Raw genomic sequence first — 15,996 nt, 5'->3', positions numbered from 1 at the left:
AATGGGTGGGGGCTAAAGATCAGAGCCAAGCAACTTATAGTTCATTGGTTTATTTAAGAATCATTTTCTGTGACATCCATTTACAAAAATATGATATGCATAATATTTCTCAAAGAGGAATTAGATAGATAGATAGATAGATAGATAGATAGATAGATAGATAGATAGATAGATAGATAGATAGATAGATAGATAGATAGATAGATAGATAGATAGATAGATTGGATGGTATGTGGATATATAGTGTAGGTTATGTGGAGTAGAACCTGAATATATGATGAATATATAGATGGATGGATGGATGGTTTGTAGGGTATATGGTGTAGAACCTGATTATATAATCAATAGATGGATGGATGGATGGATGGATGGATGGATGGACGGACGGACGGACGGACGGACGGACGGACAGACAGACAGATAGATAGATAGATAGATAGATAGATAGATAGATAGATAGATAGATAGATAGATAGATAGATAGATAGATAGATAGATAGACAGATAGATATTTTGCAGTCATTGTACACACAATGGATAGATAGTTCAGTGAAGGAGGGGTAGTACTTGAATATGTGATGGATGGATAAATAGATGGATGGATGGATGGATGGATGGATGGATGGATAGACAGACAGACAGACAGACAGACAGACAGACAGACAGACAGACAGACAGACAGACAGATAGACAGATAGATAGATAGATAGATAGATAGATAGATAGATAGATAGATAGATAGATAGATAGATAGATAGATAGATAGACAGATAGATATTTTGCAGTCATTGTACACACAATGGATAGATAGTTCAGTGAAGGAGGGGTAGTACTTGAATATGTGATGGATGGATAAATAGATGGATGGATGGATGGATGGATGGATGGATAGACAGACAGACAGACAGACAGACAGACAGACAGACAGACAGACAGACAGATAGATAGATAGATAGATAGATAGATAGATAGATAGATAGATAGATAGATAGATAGATAGATAGATAGATAGATAGACAGATAGATATTTTGCAGTCATTGTACACACAATGGATAGATAGTTCAGTGAAGGAGGGGTAGTACTTGAATATGTGATGGATGGATAAATAGATGGATGGATGGATGGATGGATGGATGGATGGATAGACAGACAGACAGACAGACAGACAGACAGACAGACAGACAGACAGACAGACAGATAGACAGATAGATAGATAGATAGATAGATAGATAGATAGATAGATAGATAGATAGATAGATAGATAGATAGACAGATAGATATTTTGCAGTCATTGTACACACAATGGATAGATAGTTCAGTGAAGGAGGGGTAGTACTTGAATATGTGATGGATGGATAAATAGATGGATGGATGGATGGATGGATGGATGGATAGACAGACAGACAGACAGACAGACAGACAGACAGACAGATAGATAGATAGATAGATAGATAGATAGATAGATAGATAGATAGATAGATAGATAGATAGATAGATAGATAGATAGATAGATAGATAGATATTTGTAGTCATTGTACACACAGTTGTTATTAACAATTGAACCATTAACAATTTCACTTCAGTAAAAGGTCTTTATATTCAAAGCAGAACCTTTTTAAACCAATGTTCTGCATTTACTGCATTGTACAATCAGTGCTGTTATATTGCATTATCATAAACATAAACATATCTTAAACATGGCTCACTTCTTTAGCAATAATATGAGATATATATATATATATATATATATATATATATATATATATATATATATATATATATATATATATATATATGTGTAACTCTATTTCCTGCAGGTTTAAAGAAAAAAATCATTTAAATCCAATTGAATAAAAACAAAAAATAAAGTAAAAAATGTATCTTCCCTTCTACAGTATGGCATGTATAGATTACAGAAGATGATACAGAAACCTGTTTGTTTCACCTCAAAACAACACAAAATAGATTTATATAAATCAATCAAGATGACAAGGCAATAAGAAGGAACACTCTGTTTCACTAGCCTGCGGCGCTGCATTTCTCAGGCTCACTGTGTTGGCTGCATAGACGCAGAGCACACAAATAGCAAGAGTTGGATAAAGAGTGAGTGAGTGGGTGAGAGAGAGAGAGAGAGAGAGAGAGAGAGAGAGAGAGAGAGAGAGAGAGAGAGTCATGCTGTGCAGTCAGGTGTGTAAGCAAAGGATCCCTGAATGCACTTTAGCTGATACTTCTGCTCAACAGAAGATAATTTCATCAGGCAACATCTGCATGCTGACAATGCTCAGGACAATCATGCACCTCTCTCTCTCTCTCTCTCTCTCTCTCTCTCTCTCTCTCTCTCTCGTTCTAGTTGAATGACATTTGAAATGTATTCAGAGCCTCAGACGCAGCACATGGCACTTATCATAATGGGCTCATCTTGTTGTAACATAAGATATTAACACCACTTAGTGTTAGGACACAGGCTGAGATGTAACATTGTTGTTACCAAACAAACCTGCTCACTGTCTGGGATTCATGACAAGAGATTTGTTATAACAGCCACTGAAAGACATTACTAATGGGTCATTAACTTGTGAAATAAGATTTTTCCCTCCATCCAGTACACACGATCCTAACGGGAACAGCCGTAAAATTATACTTGATTGATTTTTACCACGAAGAACGTTCTGAAATGAATACTACATTGTGTGCGAGCAGACGCACGGTACAGTTACAGCATGTGCAACGATACATAAAGCAGAACGAAGAAGAAGAATGAAGAACGTCCAATCACAAGAGTTCAGTAAGACAATTCTAACATTAAGAAACAAGATATTTATATATAAAAAGATATAACATCATTTTCTAATCACAGCATTAATCATTTTGATGTTTTTATCCGTTTATATTTACATTTAACGTCAAATCGTGTCGTCGTTTAAACGGTAGCAGTTATAAACTAGTTTTAATATTGGAAATGTAATGGCTCGTACTGGAGACTCCTTCCATCCATGTCTTATAAACGGCTCATTACAGAAAACAAATCGTATCAGAATAGTATACGCCAATTTACTACAGAAATGATAATATATTTAAACAAATGTATTAATAAAATCCGGCAATTTAAAATTTTCAGTTGTCAGAGCAGCGGTTATAGAAAATGACTTAATACGCCCCAACCAATCAGAATCGTGGATTCGACCATACTGTGGTAGCCAGCTTATACGTCTAAGACCGGATGTGACGTGACATACGGCTAAGTACAGTGACCCATACTCAGAATACTCATACTCGTTCTCTGCATTTAACCCATCCAAAGTGCACACACACAGCAGTGAACACACACACACACAATGAACACACACGCAGAGCAGTGGGCAGCCATTTATGCTGCGGCGCCCGGGGAGCAGTTGAGGGGTTTGGTGCCTTGCTCAAGGGCACCTCAGTCGTGGCCGGCCCGAGACTCGAACCCACGACCTTTGGGTTACGAATCAAACTCTCTAACCATTAGGCCACGACTGCCTTGATTTAATATCGTCAATGACTATCAGTGATTTACAAGTCATGAATAACCATAAAACATTTTTTTAAAGCAAACATACAGTATTTTCATTTAGTGTAGAGAATAGTGTAGAAATGCTAGTCTGAGGTATCAGCCATATCTCATGTACAAAAATAATGGGCAAAGATTAGGCTGGAATATGCCATACTATTAGTACAGAACAAACTGCTCTCGTTGTTGCAAACAGGGCAAATGAGCAACAGCAAGTAGTCCGGCTGCGCACAAGGACAAACACCACTGTTAGCTTTAAAAAAAAGGTGGTTAGATAACAGTTCAGTAGTTATCTAGCTTTATCAAACCCTACATGCTTTTAGTGCATGCTCTGACATATCGTAATGAAGTCATTCAACACACTGAAACCTCAAGAAGACTCGATAGAAATAGAAAGACACAAATTGTATCCCGGATTCTATCGGCTTTAAACCTTTACGTCCCGAATGCTATGTAGCTACAGTGTACAGTAATACATATTTAAGTGTTTATAAATATTTAGATTTAAAATATATAGTGATCATTTATTATTTATTTGTACCAGCTGCAAGTCAGATCACAGATTTATATATAAATGCATTAGGTTTTTCTGTAGCGTTTTTGGAAGGATTCTCCAGTGTCAGTGCTTTACAAATGTGGAGGTTTTCTAACATACTGTAATCTTCAGGGCTTTGTGGTTTAACATCATAAATTATAAACGGATAAGTGTCGCTCTTTACTTTATGAGAAACTGTGGGCGTTGTACATTTTCCGTTCTGAGATAACATAAAAGTTGACACATGCTTAATGCTTAATTATGCAATATATATCGTGGGTATTATTAAAGCCGGCAATTTTAAACACTATGGTTCAGACAGGCACCGAGACCACGCCTCCTTTGCTATTATTTCTAAACAACAGCTTACTATTAATTGAGAATGAGATAGCTGTATCAGGCTTTACAATGCAGTGAGGCGTGTATAGAATCGTTCACGATACAAACTTGTTCATGCTTGAATCGATGCGGCTGTATGTATTTACGGAGATAGCTGCACCAATTCAAGCCCTGTATTTTAGTAATACCGAGAGGATGACCTTGTAATTCACAGTGTAGAAATGATCGAGTCTTCGTTTCGTCTTCCGGCCCGTCAGCTGTTATTGCTCGCATTAGATGGAAGAGCTCTTCAGTGTGCGATGTGTTGTGATGTGTTAAATTCCCCTGATTACAACGCATTATGCAATAAATTCGAGCTACAGTACAGTGATTCTCACAGAGCAAGAAAAAGTTAGCACTTATATTAATGATTCACAGTCCTTTCAGGCACTTCAACAAGGACGGAACGGTCCTTAAAAACTGGAAGGAAATAATCTGCTACCATTATGGCGTCCTCTTGGGTTTTAGAGATGTTTTGTTCTGATTGAGGAACATTTGAATATCTTAAGATCATCAGCTCATCTTGATGCATTTCAGGTCTGGGAAGGACCATTACAAGGATGCTCGATTGAACAGCTGCATAACATCTGTATAGTAGAAAAAAAGATAATAACATTACAGCTATAAGGTACTTTGGTACATACTGTAGGTGAATAACACTACAAAATACTGTTACACTTTCTGTTAAGCTTGTGTTCAAGATGAATGTTCCGTAGAACGATTCCTTGTTTTTATTTCTAATGAGCTTTAATATCGTCTCGTAGATCTTTAATTAATTTAACAGCGTGTCAGTGTTCAAGAGTCTGTATTTATACGTAGGAACATTTCATTCCCACTTTTAGAAATAATTCTACTCTGTAATCACTACCACATTTATCACAAGGAATTATAAGCTATAATTATTTAGATGTGAGGATTCATAAAGATTATAAATATACCAGGGTCAATGTCATTAGAAACGGTTTTATCTCTTTTTTTCCTCTCTCTCTTTCACTGTTCATTATTTATACCACCCATTTTATGAAATCTGATCCCAATCAATACATTTATACATTTATATAATACAATATTATATATAAATATTAAATATACAATACTATACATTTTTACATTACTTTTTTTTTTTACAATCTGCTCCTAATATTTATGCCTGAGAAAAGAGCAAAAAGGAGAAAAAAATGAAAGATGAAAAACAATATAGTCCTTGTTATCGACAGTGACAGTAATGATAAGAAACTGCAGCAAAGCCATCAATTTGCTGTCACGATAGATTTAATATTCATCACCGTCAAGAACGAATCCGACTTAAATAACGATCGTGAATAATAGATGAAATAACTGAAATGACAGTGGTGTGGTTATAATGCATTATACTTTCAGTCATTGGTTATGAATGTTTTTTATGACTGTAACACAGTCCTACATGAGAGTGTTGATAAATTCATTTAATCACTGACTGTGTGAGTGTTAAACTAAGGATTAAATTAAACCGTATTTTAGATTGCATGTTTTACTAAAACGTAAATACGATATACCCAAAAAAAAGTGTCCGTATCTCCATAGAGATAAATGTTACCTTGAGTCCGGTCCATGTGTTTGATCAGAAGTCCAGTGTTTCGTGTTGGAAGCGCAGACGTGGGCTGTTCTCACTGTAGAACTGACTGTACCAGCGCCGGTGTTTCTGGATGGCCGAGTCCTCTTTCACCAGCACTGGTTTAGACATATACTTCTTATTGTTCCAGATCATCACGTCCCGCTCAAACTGCAAGGAAAGAGACGACTGATGACTTGATTACTGATTAGGAAAAACTTCAGCGTTTGTCTGTCTAGACACTTCATTTTCATGCCATGTTACGGTTCTAGATCCTTCTCAAGCTCTCATGGGACAGAAAATGGTTGACTGTTTAGTCTAGGCCAGATGTGACTGAGACGTACAAATGAAAAGTCACTACAGAATTACTGAATGACTGAAAAACTATGCAAGACTCATGATTACTGTAAAATGATGTTAATGTAATGGTTATCTGTCAAACTATCTGTATGTCTGGAATGCTGTGACACTGCATATGTCACTGAAACACTGAAAAACAAAAAGAGTCACTAAATCAATGTAAATCTACACAAGGCAGTGGATCACTGTACAACTCCACAAGGCAGTGGATCACTGTAAAACTACACAAGGCACTGGATCACTGTACAACTCTACAAGGCAGTGGATCACTGTACAACTCCACAAGGCAGTGAATCACTGTACAACTCCACAAGGCAGTGGATCACTGTACAACTCCACAAGGCAGTGGATCACTGTACAACTCCACAAGGCAGTTGATCACTGTACAACTCCACAAAGCAGTGGATCACTGTAAAATTACACAAGGCACTGGATCACTGTAAATCTACACAAGGCAGTGGATCACTGTAAATCTACACAAGGCAGTGGATCACTGTAAAACTACACAAGGCACTGGATCGTTGTAAATCTACACAAGGCAGTGGATCACTGTAAATCTACACAAGGCAGTGGATCACTGTAAAACTTCACAAGGCAGTGGATCACTGTAAAACTCCACAAGGCAGTGGATCACTGTAAAACTCCACAAGGCAGTGGATCACTGTAAAACTACACAAGGTACTGGATCACTGTAAAACTCCACAAGGCAGTGGATCACTATAAAACTCCACAAAGTACTGGATCACTGTAAAACTACACAAGGCACTGGATCACAGCAAAACAACACAAGGCACTGTATCACTGTAGAACTACATGAATCAGTGGATTGCTGCAAAAATACATTGGTTCACTGTAAAACTATGTTCCTAAGTCATTGAAACATTGTAGAAGTTCTTCAGCAAATGAATCACTGTAAACTGAGTAACTGGATCACTATAAAACTACACCCTGACCATTGTAAAATTTCCCATATCAATGGATCACTGTGAAGTCACCAGCTATCTTTGCTACTTAGATTAATTTATTAGCTAATTTGTTATAAGTGTGAATGTTGGGATAGCAAACACACACACACACACACACACACACACACACACACACACACACACACACACACACACACACACACACACACTGCTGTCAGTGATGTCACACAGTGCAGATGTTTGTTTGGCACAAGTTACCTGTATACACTCTGCTCGAAGGATAAATTTTGGCACTAGTGGAGGAATGTTGCTCTGGTAGAAGATAGAGTGCGACACACACTGCAGCAGCGGCTCCACCGGGGTCACACAGTGTAAGATCACACCATGACCCAGGAATTTGTGATTAAACAGCAGGAACACTACACCTGGACCGACCTACAGAGAAGACACACACTTCCTATCACAAATTTATTTTAATGTGCTTTTGTTAACATATTGCAAAAAAGAGGAATGAGACCCCAAGGGAAGTGATGCTACAGGAAAACAATCCACTTCCTGGTGGTGAAAGTGCAAGACTCGCCGCTGCACATCAGGTCGCATTACTCCACCTTACGCCACTTGATTATTTTCCTATAACAGCATGGCTCCAAGAGTATTATATCTTCATAAATTGTACTGCACATGCTTAATAAAAGGGTTCAACTTTGAATTGTTTAATATTTTCTAGATAAAACCCTAGAACATGCATGTTGTCCTGCTCCTTCCTCATATCCTTCCTCATGTTCGTTATCATGGACGACGTGTCTGCAGCACTTCTTCTGAGCGTGCTGCGTTCAGTCAAACGGCCTTCAGCCTCACTTCTTCTCACACACTCACACTCACACACACACTCTCGCTCCTGTGCAGCCTTGAGCACTGACACGTCTCCCACATATTACTGCGTATAATTAGCATCACCATGGTTACACGCTAGAGCTTTTCAAAGATACCACAATCACACACAGAGAGACAAATAAGAGAATGCTGAAGGTAAATTGTGTGTGAAGGGCAGATGTGAAAAACTCTCTCTTCGGTGGCCATGCGTTAATGTGAAAGCGTTGCCGTATTGGAATCTCGTCCTGATTTATTTTTACAACATTCATTTTCGGATTAAAACTTGTTTTGCTCTAAAGAGGATTTTAATTAAAAAAATCCATCCAGACCATTACAAGGAACAGCGACAGAGCTTTATGAGACTTTCTACACACACACACACACACACACACACACACACACACACACACACACACACACACACTAGTGTATGTTACACTGAACAACAATCTGCTTTAAAGATGAAGTGATCGTCGATAACACAATTCCATTGCTAAGGACATGATATTTAAGCTCATATTGACCACAAATGTGTCCAATTTCTTGCGCGAGCTTGAGACATACGTATCTGATGCGCATATCTGCTCATGTGACCGTTCAAGGTGTTCGTTTACATAGATTTTTCCAGAGGAAAATAATCTGATTCGTTTTCTAAAACAGAACATAATTCTGAAGATTTATAAGACAGAATCATAATTCGCAATGATTCATAAGTCTCTGGCTTTTTTGTTGCTGGATGATACCACAGCACTGGTTTTGAGTAATTTTCTATGACAGCATTTCTGTAAAAATAGTGCCATCATCTAACAGAACTGAGTAATAGAGTTTAAATCAGCAAGATATTCCATAACTCGTTGCTGCCCCCTGCTGGTCATATGTATCATTACCTGTCTGGCCACTACATTCACGTCCAAGAGAGGCCAGTGACGTCCAAATACAGTCAAAGCATGCTTCACTAACATCTGAGAACAGTGCTTATTAGGCTCTGGCTCTGGATTCCATTCCACCTAAGAGAAAACACACATACACATGTCAAAGTGAAGGCCCTGCTATGTGTTGTGACTGTATCTACTAGACTACATGATGAGTCACTAAGCAAAAGGCAGGAATTTCATTATATGACAGGAAGTTAATTACAGTGTCAGTATACTGTAAGTGAGCAGAAGGTTAAGTGTACATGAGATTTGATCTGAAATTTAATCTTAACTTGGCCCCCAACAGATGACCACATCGAGTATTATGAAAAGAATAGAACACTTAGAAGCATGCGGTTATAACCAACGGACAATAATCCAGAATTACAGAATTACTGTTTCCAACAATATGGTTTATACAACCAATCAACAGTTCCCATTGCACCTGATTTATATAGGAAGCTGGAATCGAGTGTGTGGTTGAAATAAACCTGTTAAACACGTGCTGTTTCAAAGAATACTCAAGACCTCTGGTTTAATAAAGTGACGTAGGAGTGTGTACTGTAGGATCACATTCAGGCTTGCTCACCTTCCAGTCATGGCGGATGAACTCCCAGGTCTTACTGTTGGTGTAACGCAGATCCACGCCACTCACGATACCCGGTGTGTGTAGGTGAGCGAGGTGAGCGATGTCTGCAGCGTTCTCTGGTATCTCCTACACAGGTTAAACATGTCCAAGTGATGCGATAGCCTTCTGCTGTTTTTCTAAGTCTAATTTAATATCATTCGTGCATTACTGCTCAATCAGTTTATTGTCAGCAGAATTAGATGTACAACATTATCTAGAGAGCCTCAGATGTCCTGTTTATCTGGTGAATTGTAAGCCTTCTAGCATGTAACATTACCTCTATGTGAGCATTGATGAAGTGCTCTGTGCGTCCTCGGTAAACCCACTCGTGATTGGTGATCTCCTTCTGCTCAGGAACTGTCCAGCTTGGTTCCTCTCCGTCACAGTGGAACCAAACCAAGATCTGCTCGTTAATCTCACAGCTCAGCCAGCAGCGAACCTTAGCAAACTCCGGCACTGTACAAATAAAAATACAGAGGTGTTACAGAGTTAAACAGTAGCACTAGCTAGCTAGCAAGATAGATAATATCCAATCACATAGTTGTACACCCACTGGGCATCCATCCATCCATCCATCCCTCCATCCATCCATCCCTCCACCCATTTATCAACATCTCCTTTTATCTATCCATTCATGTATCTGTCCATTTATTCCCTGATCAATCCATCCAACTATTTCAATCTTTCTCTCCCTCCATCTATCCAATGATACATTCATTCCCTTTTCCATTCACTATCTATCTATCTATCTATCTATCTATCTATCTATCTATCTATCTATCTATCTATCTATCTATCTATCTATCTATCTATCTATCTATCTATCTATCTACGTACCCTTTTCAGCGTATGGAATCCTGACACACTTTCCATCCTCTCCTCGAAACTGCCACCCGTGGAAGGGACATTCTATACAGTTGCCCACCACTCGGCCCCCTACAGCCAGGTTGGCCCCTAGGTGAGGGCAGTAGGCATCCACCACATGGACCTTCCCATTCTGAGCCCGGAACACAGCCACCTGCTCACCTGAGAAGACAAAAGCAAACAAGGAAGTTATGTCTTGAGAGACGGACTTGTGTTCTGCTGGAAAACAGCCAAACGCTATTCTCAAAAACATGCTTCAGTTTTCCATCCAAAGTAACCTGAAGAGGGCAGCAGTGAGTCAGTGGTCACGCTTCTCCAATCATCAATTACACAGGATTTAATGTGAGAAAACAGTTCAGTGTAATAGACATCACAGGTGAAAAAGGCAACGTTTGGTGCAAACTACAGATAAGACGATCAATGTTGCCAGTTGATTACTGATATTTTAAGATCTTGTAATGTGATCAAGCGCTACTAACGGATCCCAAATCTAGACTGGAGCTTAGAGGTGATTGTGCTTTCAATGAAACTGACAATAAACTTTAATAGTCCCACAAAAAAAAAAACTCTGAGTTATTTATTTTCTTTGGTATTTGACTGTAGAAAAAGTTTTAAATTTGATGATGATGATGATGATGATGATGATGATGATGAGTCTTATAGATTTTGTTTTAATGCTATACACATTGGTTAACCTAGGTCATTTTCAATATTCATTCATTCATTCATTTTCTACCGCTTATCCGAACTTCTCGGGTCACAGGGAGCCTCGGGTCACAGGGAGCCTCATCTCAGGAGTCATCGGGCATCGAGGCAGGATACACCCTGGACGGAGTGCCGACCCATCGCAGGGCACACACACACACACACACACTCTCATTCACTCACACACTCACACACTATGGACAATTTTCCAGAGATGCCAATCAACCTACCATGCATGTCTTTGGACCGGGGGAGGAAACCGGAGTACCCGGAGGAAACCCCCGAGACACGGGGAGAACATGCAAACTCCACACACACAAGGTGTAGGCGGGAATTGAACCCCCAAAACTGGAGGTGTGAGGCGAACGTGCTAACCACTAAGCCACCGTGTCCCCCCATTTTCAATATAAAGAATATAATTAAATCTGACTTTGACTTTAGTGCATTATTACATATTCATAATATTGTACACTCAATGAAACTCAAAGGCTTTTAATGATGTAAGAAATAAAATATTTATTTCATGGTGAAGACACTGCCAGCAACCTTTACTGATCAAAATACAGGAATATTTCAATTTTATATTATTATAACAAATATGTTATTTTATATTTATATTAGAATATTATATTCAAATATATATTTCAATTCTAAGTTCTTCTTATTTTAACTTATTCTTACTTTCAATTTAGTTTCTTGAAAAGTTTATTTCTCCACACAGTTGGCCGAATTTTCATTCCACTGCAAGATGTATGCTGTATATAACTGTGTACATTCATTCATTCATTCATTCATTCATTTTCTACCGCTTATCCGAACTTCTCGGGTCACGGGGAGCCTGTGCCTATCTCAGGCGTCATTGGGCATCGAGGCAGGATACACCCTGGACGGAGTGTCGACCCATCGCAGGGCATAACTAGGTACATGACAAATAAAAAAAAATTGGCTGGTGTCGCTTTAATTCTGCACTTCCTGGAGGTTTTTCAATCAATAACTCCTCTCTTAGCATACCTCTTAAACCCTAATTAAATCATATTAACTCAGAACTGTCCCTAGGGTGAAATTAACAACCCTCGCCAGCACTATGAAGTGAAACCATGTTTTATTCATTCATCCTTTCATAGCCCGTAACCACTGATATCCACGGCCCATTAAGCTTTTAAATGCAGACGTGTTTCCACATTTTAAACCACCACACTACTGTCATGAAGAAACTTTGTGCTTATATCATGATTCCTTTAATCTGCATGTCTTTATTTTGCATGTGGGATGCACAATAGGATGACAACAGTGATGGCATGGAATGTTAAAGCTTTAAAGGTTGTTTGTTTGAGCAGATGATGTACAGTATTGACGCTAAACAAACTAAAGACAGAATTACCAATGGAACCACTAATAGCAGGAAGTAGAACAGCATTAGGGGTAATCTCGGAAATGACTGAAACTAAATAAGTCACAATTATAAATCACACATGTCCTTCAACCTGCATTCATCTTATTCATTGTGCATTGTTTTGTAATATGCAACCTGAGCCACAGCCAGATCTTCTTGAAGGAAATCCAGAGGAGAAACGTGACGTTTCTACCCAGCCAGGATACATTCGTGTCCCTTAATGACAAAAGAAAATGTTCCTCAGATTGTTTACAACAACTCTCCAAAGCAACCTTCCTGGAAGCAAAAACAGAATAAAGCACACGAGGTAACTAAAGACGCTGAACTGCCTTGGTGACGAGATTCAAAATCAAACAGCTTAATCCTCAATTTTCTGTAGTGAGGTTGCATTCAGTCAGTAATTTAAGCAGTATCTGTGGCACAACAGGAGTCAGAGGATCTTCAGTTACTGATTGATCGTGGAGATGCTTTTCACTCCGTCACATTTAAACTGTCTGATATGCGTATTGTCGGATTTTTAATAACTGACTCCCAACGTTTTAGAAAATGCATTTGGAAATTATTCCTAATCTGAATTCTTAGCAATATATATGTAAAGGGGAATGTTTTTGACACTTTTATTTCACTATATTAAATGAGGTGAATATAATTTCTGAAATAGAATCATATTTATATTTACATTTACATTAGAATGAATTGTTATTGATAATAATTTCCATGCACATATATTAAGAAACCATGTTTAGTATTGATCTGAATGGTATAAGGAATGTGCTTCTGAGTCTATAAGAGATGTAAGAGGTCAAATACTGTATGTAGGGCAATATTATTTTATTATTCTATGAATAAGAACTTAAAAATCTCACCTTTTTTAAATAACTTTTATTAAATAACTGTATGTCAAAAGTAATGTTAAGTGAAAGCACTTTGTTATTAAGTCTATTTTCTGATGAAAGTTTTATCAGGCTCTGGGTGTGTTCTGACATTTACAGTCAGTGACCTTCACTGTGTAAATGTAATGCATTGATCACAGCTCTTACACTTGTGACTAGTTGGCATTGGTTAGTCCTGGATGGATCTCTAGGTAATGTTTAATAGGTGTACACTGAAGGCCAACTTGCATGTATGAGACCACACACACACGCACACACACACACACGCACACACACACGCACACACACAGGCACACACACCCACACACACATACACACATATACACATACACGCGCACACACACACACACACACACACACACACACACACACACACACACACACACACACACACACACATATATATTCACACATACAGTACATAAACACACACATGCACACACACACACACACATATACACACATACACATGCACACACACACACACACACACACACACACACACACACACACACACACATACACACACACACACACACACACGGAAAAAATCAAGAGAAAGGAATATAAGCAGTTACAAAATAATTAGGACTATTTCAAAAATCTTGTCTCTATGGAATATCTAAATATTTTCCAAAACAAATCCTGAGCCTCACGTTATGATTCTTTTTTTATCCATCGATCCATCATGATCACAATCAGACCCCATATTTGCTCATTTTGGAATTTAAAAAACAAAAAAACAAAAAAACAAAAACGCTGACTGGTCAGAATTGTGTCCGGTTTAGATAAGAACGGCAACGAGTCAATTGGCAGCCGAAAGAGTCGGTTCGTATTAGTGATCTGACTCAGTGAAAAGAGTCGGAATCCCCATCGCTGCACCTTACTGAACAAACAGAGCAGGAGCAAAGAATATTATATTACAAGAGAATGAATGTGGAAATCTTGAGTTAGGGACGTCTCAATATTTTTGCAACATAAAACCGAGGCTTTATGCTTCATTACTCATTTTTTAACGTTAAAGATCTCAGTCTGACTCCATATTCGAGCAGCTAGTGCCAGTTATTGAAATGACCTCAAAACGGGCAGATGACTGCAAAACTGGGTGAGGAGAGCTATTTATACAGCACAGCTCAGATTCGGCAGGATGTGCTAATCACCAGGGGAATATAATTAAATATATTTATAAGGGTTCAGTGATTAAAGTGGTACACAGTGATGACTGCCTGGACGTTTTACTGAAGTTGGACAGATGTTTATTACTACATCACATTTTGGGCCAAGAGCAGACGTCTTTGCTCAGTGACGGATGGAGATCTCGTTAAGTCACGTTTTCACACACGCTCGCGCTGGAGTGTTTAGTGCGTAAAAACCTCGCGTGCGCCGTTTAGCTAGTTATCTACACACTACATACCCAAAACGGTAACGCTCTTGACGTCTCCCCGCTCCAGCATGTGCGAATCCAGGATCCGGTACCAGCCGTTCGGGTAAACTGGAGGCAGTTCTCCGGTCTTGCGCCTCCGCCGCACCTCGTTGGCAGCGCGGGCTCGTGAGCGCCCGTCTTCCGCCACGTATCCAACATCGTCCGGATTCCGCAGCAGTTCCAGAGGCGCGAACAAGAGACGGTAAAGCCAACCAGCTGCCAAAAGCAGAGTGCCCGCTACGATGCACGCCGCAGCGCGCGCCGGAGCTCCTGCCAGGCCGGTTTTCCGCCACAACTCGGGGTAACCGTAACCGCTGTCCAGCACGTCGGACGGGTCTCGCATGTGCATCAGGACGGTTGCGGTGAAAGCTATAGCGACTCCGGCGCACACCTTGATGAGCCTAGAACTCTCCATGATGCAGCTCGATCAGTGCAAGTCACACACTGTCACACCGGCGTAAAGATCAATTACCGCCAAAGCCCCGTGACTCTTCGCGTGTGCGCGTTATTTGTAAGCTGTGACGTCACGCATTTCCCCAATATTATAATGTAACCTAGGAGAGGCGCGAGCATTGTTTGTGCGTTTGTGTGTGTGTGTGTGTGTGTGTGTGTGTGTGTGTGTGTGTGTGTGTGTGTGTGTGTGTGTGTGTGATGTGATGTGATGTTTAGATCCTGGACACAAACCCAACGTTTGTGTTACTGCGACAGCAAAAAAACAATACATATAGGATTTCGTTCGAATTTTTAGAGGACCAGCAAAAATGTCTCCTTATTGAAATGATACCATTAAGGGTGTATGTTTTGTATGTATTTTTATTTAACCTGTGCCTTGATCAGTGAGACACTGGTGACAATATGTCCACTTTTTCTTGGACTTGGTCCTCATTTGGAGGTCAAAAATATAAATCCAGCTGAAATGTAATCTACTGTGTATAATGTGTGTTGTTAGGTATACAGTATCTGCAAGGATGACACAG

General features: G+C 39.2%; 1 protein-coding gene across 1 annotated transcript; it reads right to left on the bottom strand.

Moving 5' to 3' along the window:
- Positions 1-3,386: 3,386 nt before the first annotated feature.
- On the bottom strand, positions 3,387-15,596 carry zgc:92275 (cholesterol 7-desaturase nvd). Its single transcript, XM_027152751.2, has 8 exons — positions 15,011-15,596; positions 10,579-10,767; positions 10,019-10,197; positions 9,703-9,828; positions 9,087-9,206; positions 7,585-7,761; positions 6,026-6,211; positions 3,387-5,036 (listed from the first exon to the last, which is right to left on the bottom strand). Exons 1-7 carry the CDS (start codon positions 15,432-15,434, stop codon positions 6,050-6,052), a joined length of 1,377 nt encoding a protein of 458 aa, XP_027008552.1. The 5' UTR covers positions 15,435-15,596; the 3' UTR covers positions 3,387-5,036; positions 6,026-6,049.
- Positions 15,597-15,996: the final 400 nt, after the last annotated feature.

This window comes from Tachysurus fulvidraco, chromosome 21, assembly GCF_022655615.1.
Source record: "Tachysurus fulvidraco isolate hzauxx_2018 chromosome 21, HZAU_PFXX_2.0, whole genome shotgun sequence".
Taxonomy (NCBI): Eukaryota; Metazoa; Chordata; class Actinopteri; order Siluriformes; family Bagridae; genus Tachysurus; species Tachysurus fulvidraco.
Note: the sequence above shows the minus strand (reverse complement) of the source record. Positions and strands in the feature narration are given on the sequence as shown.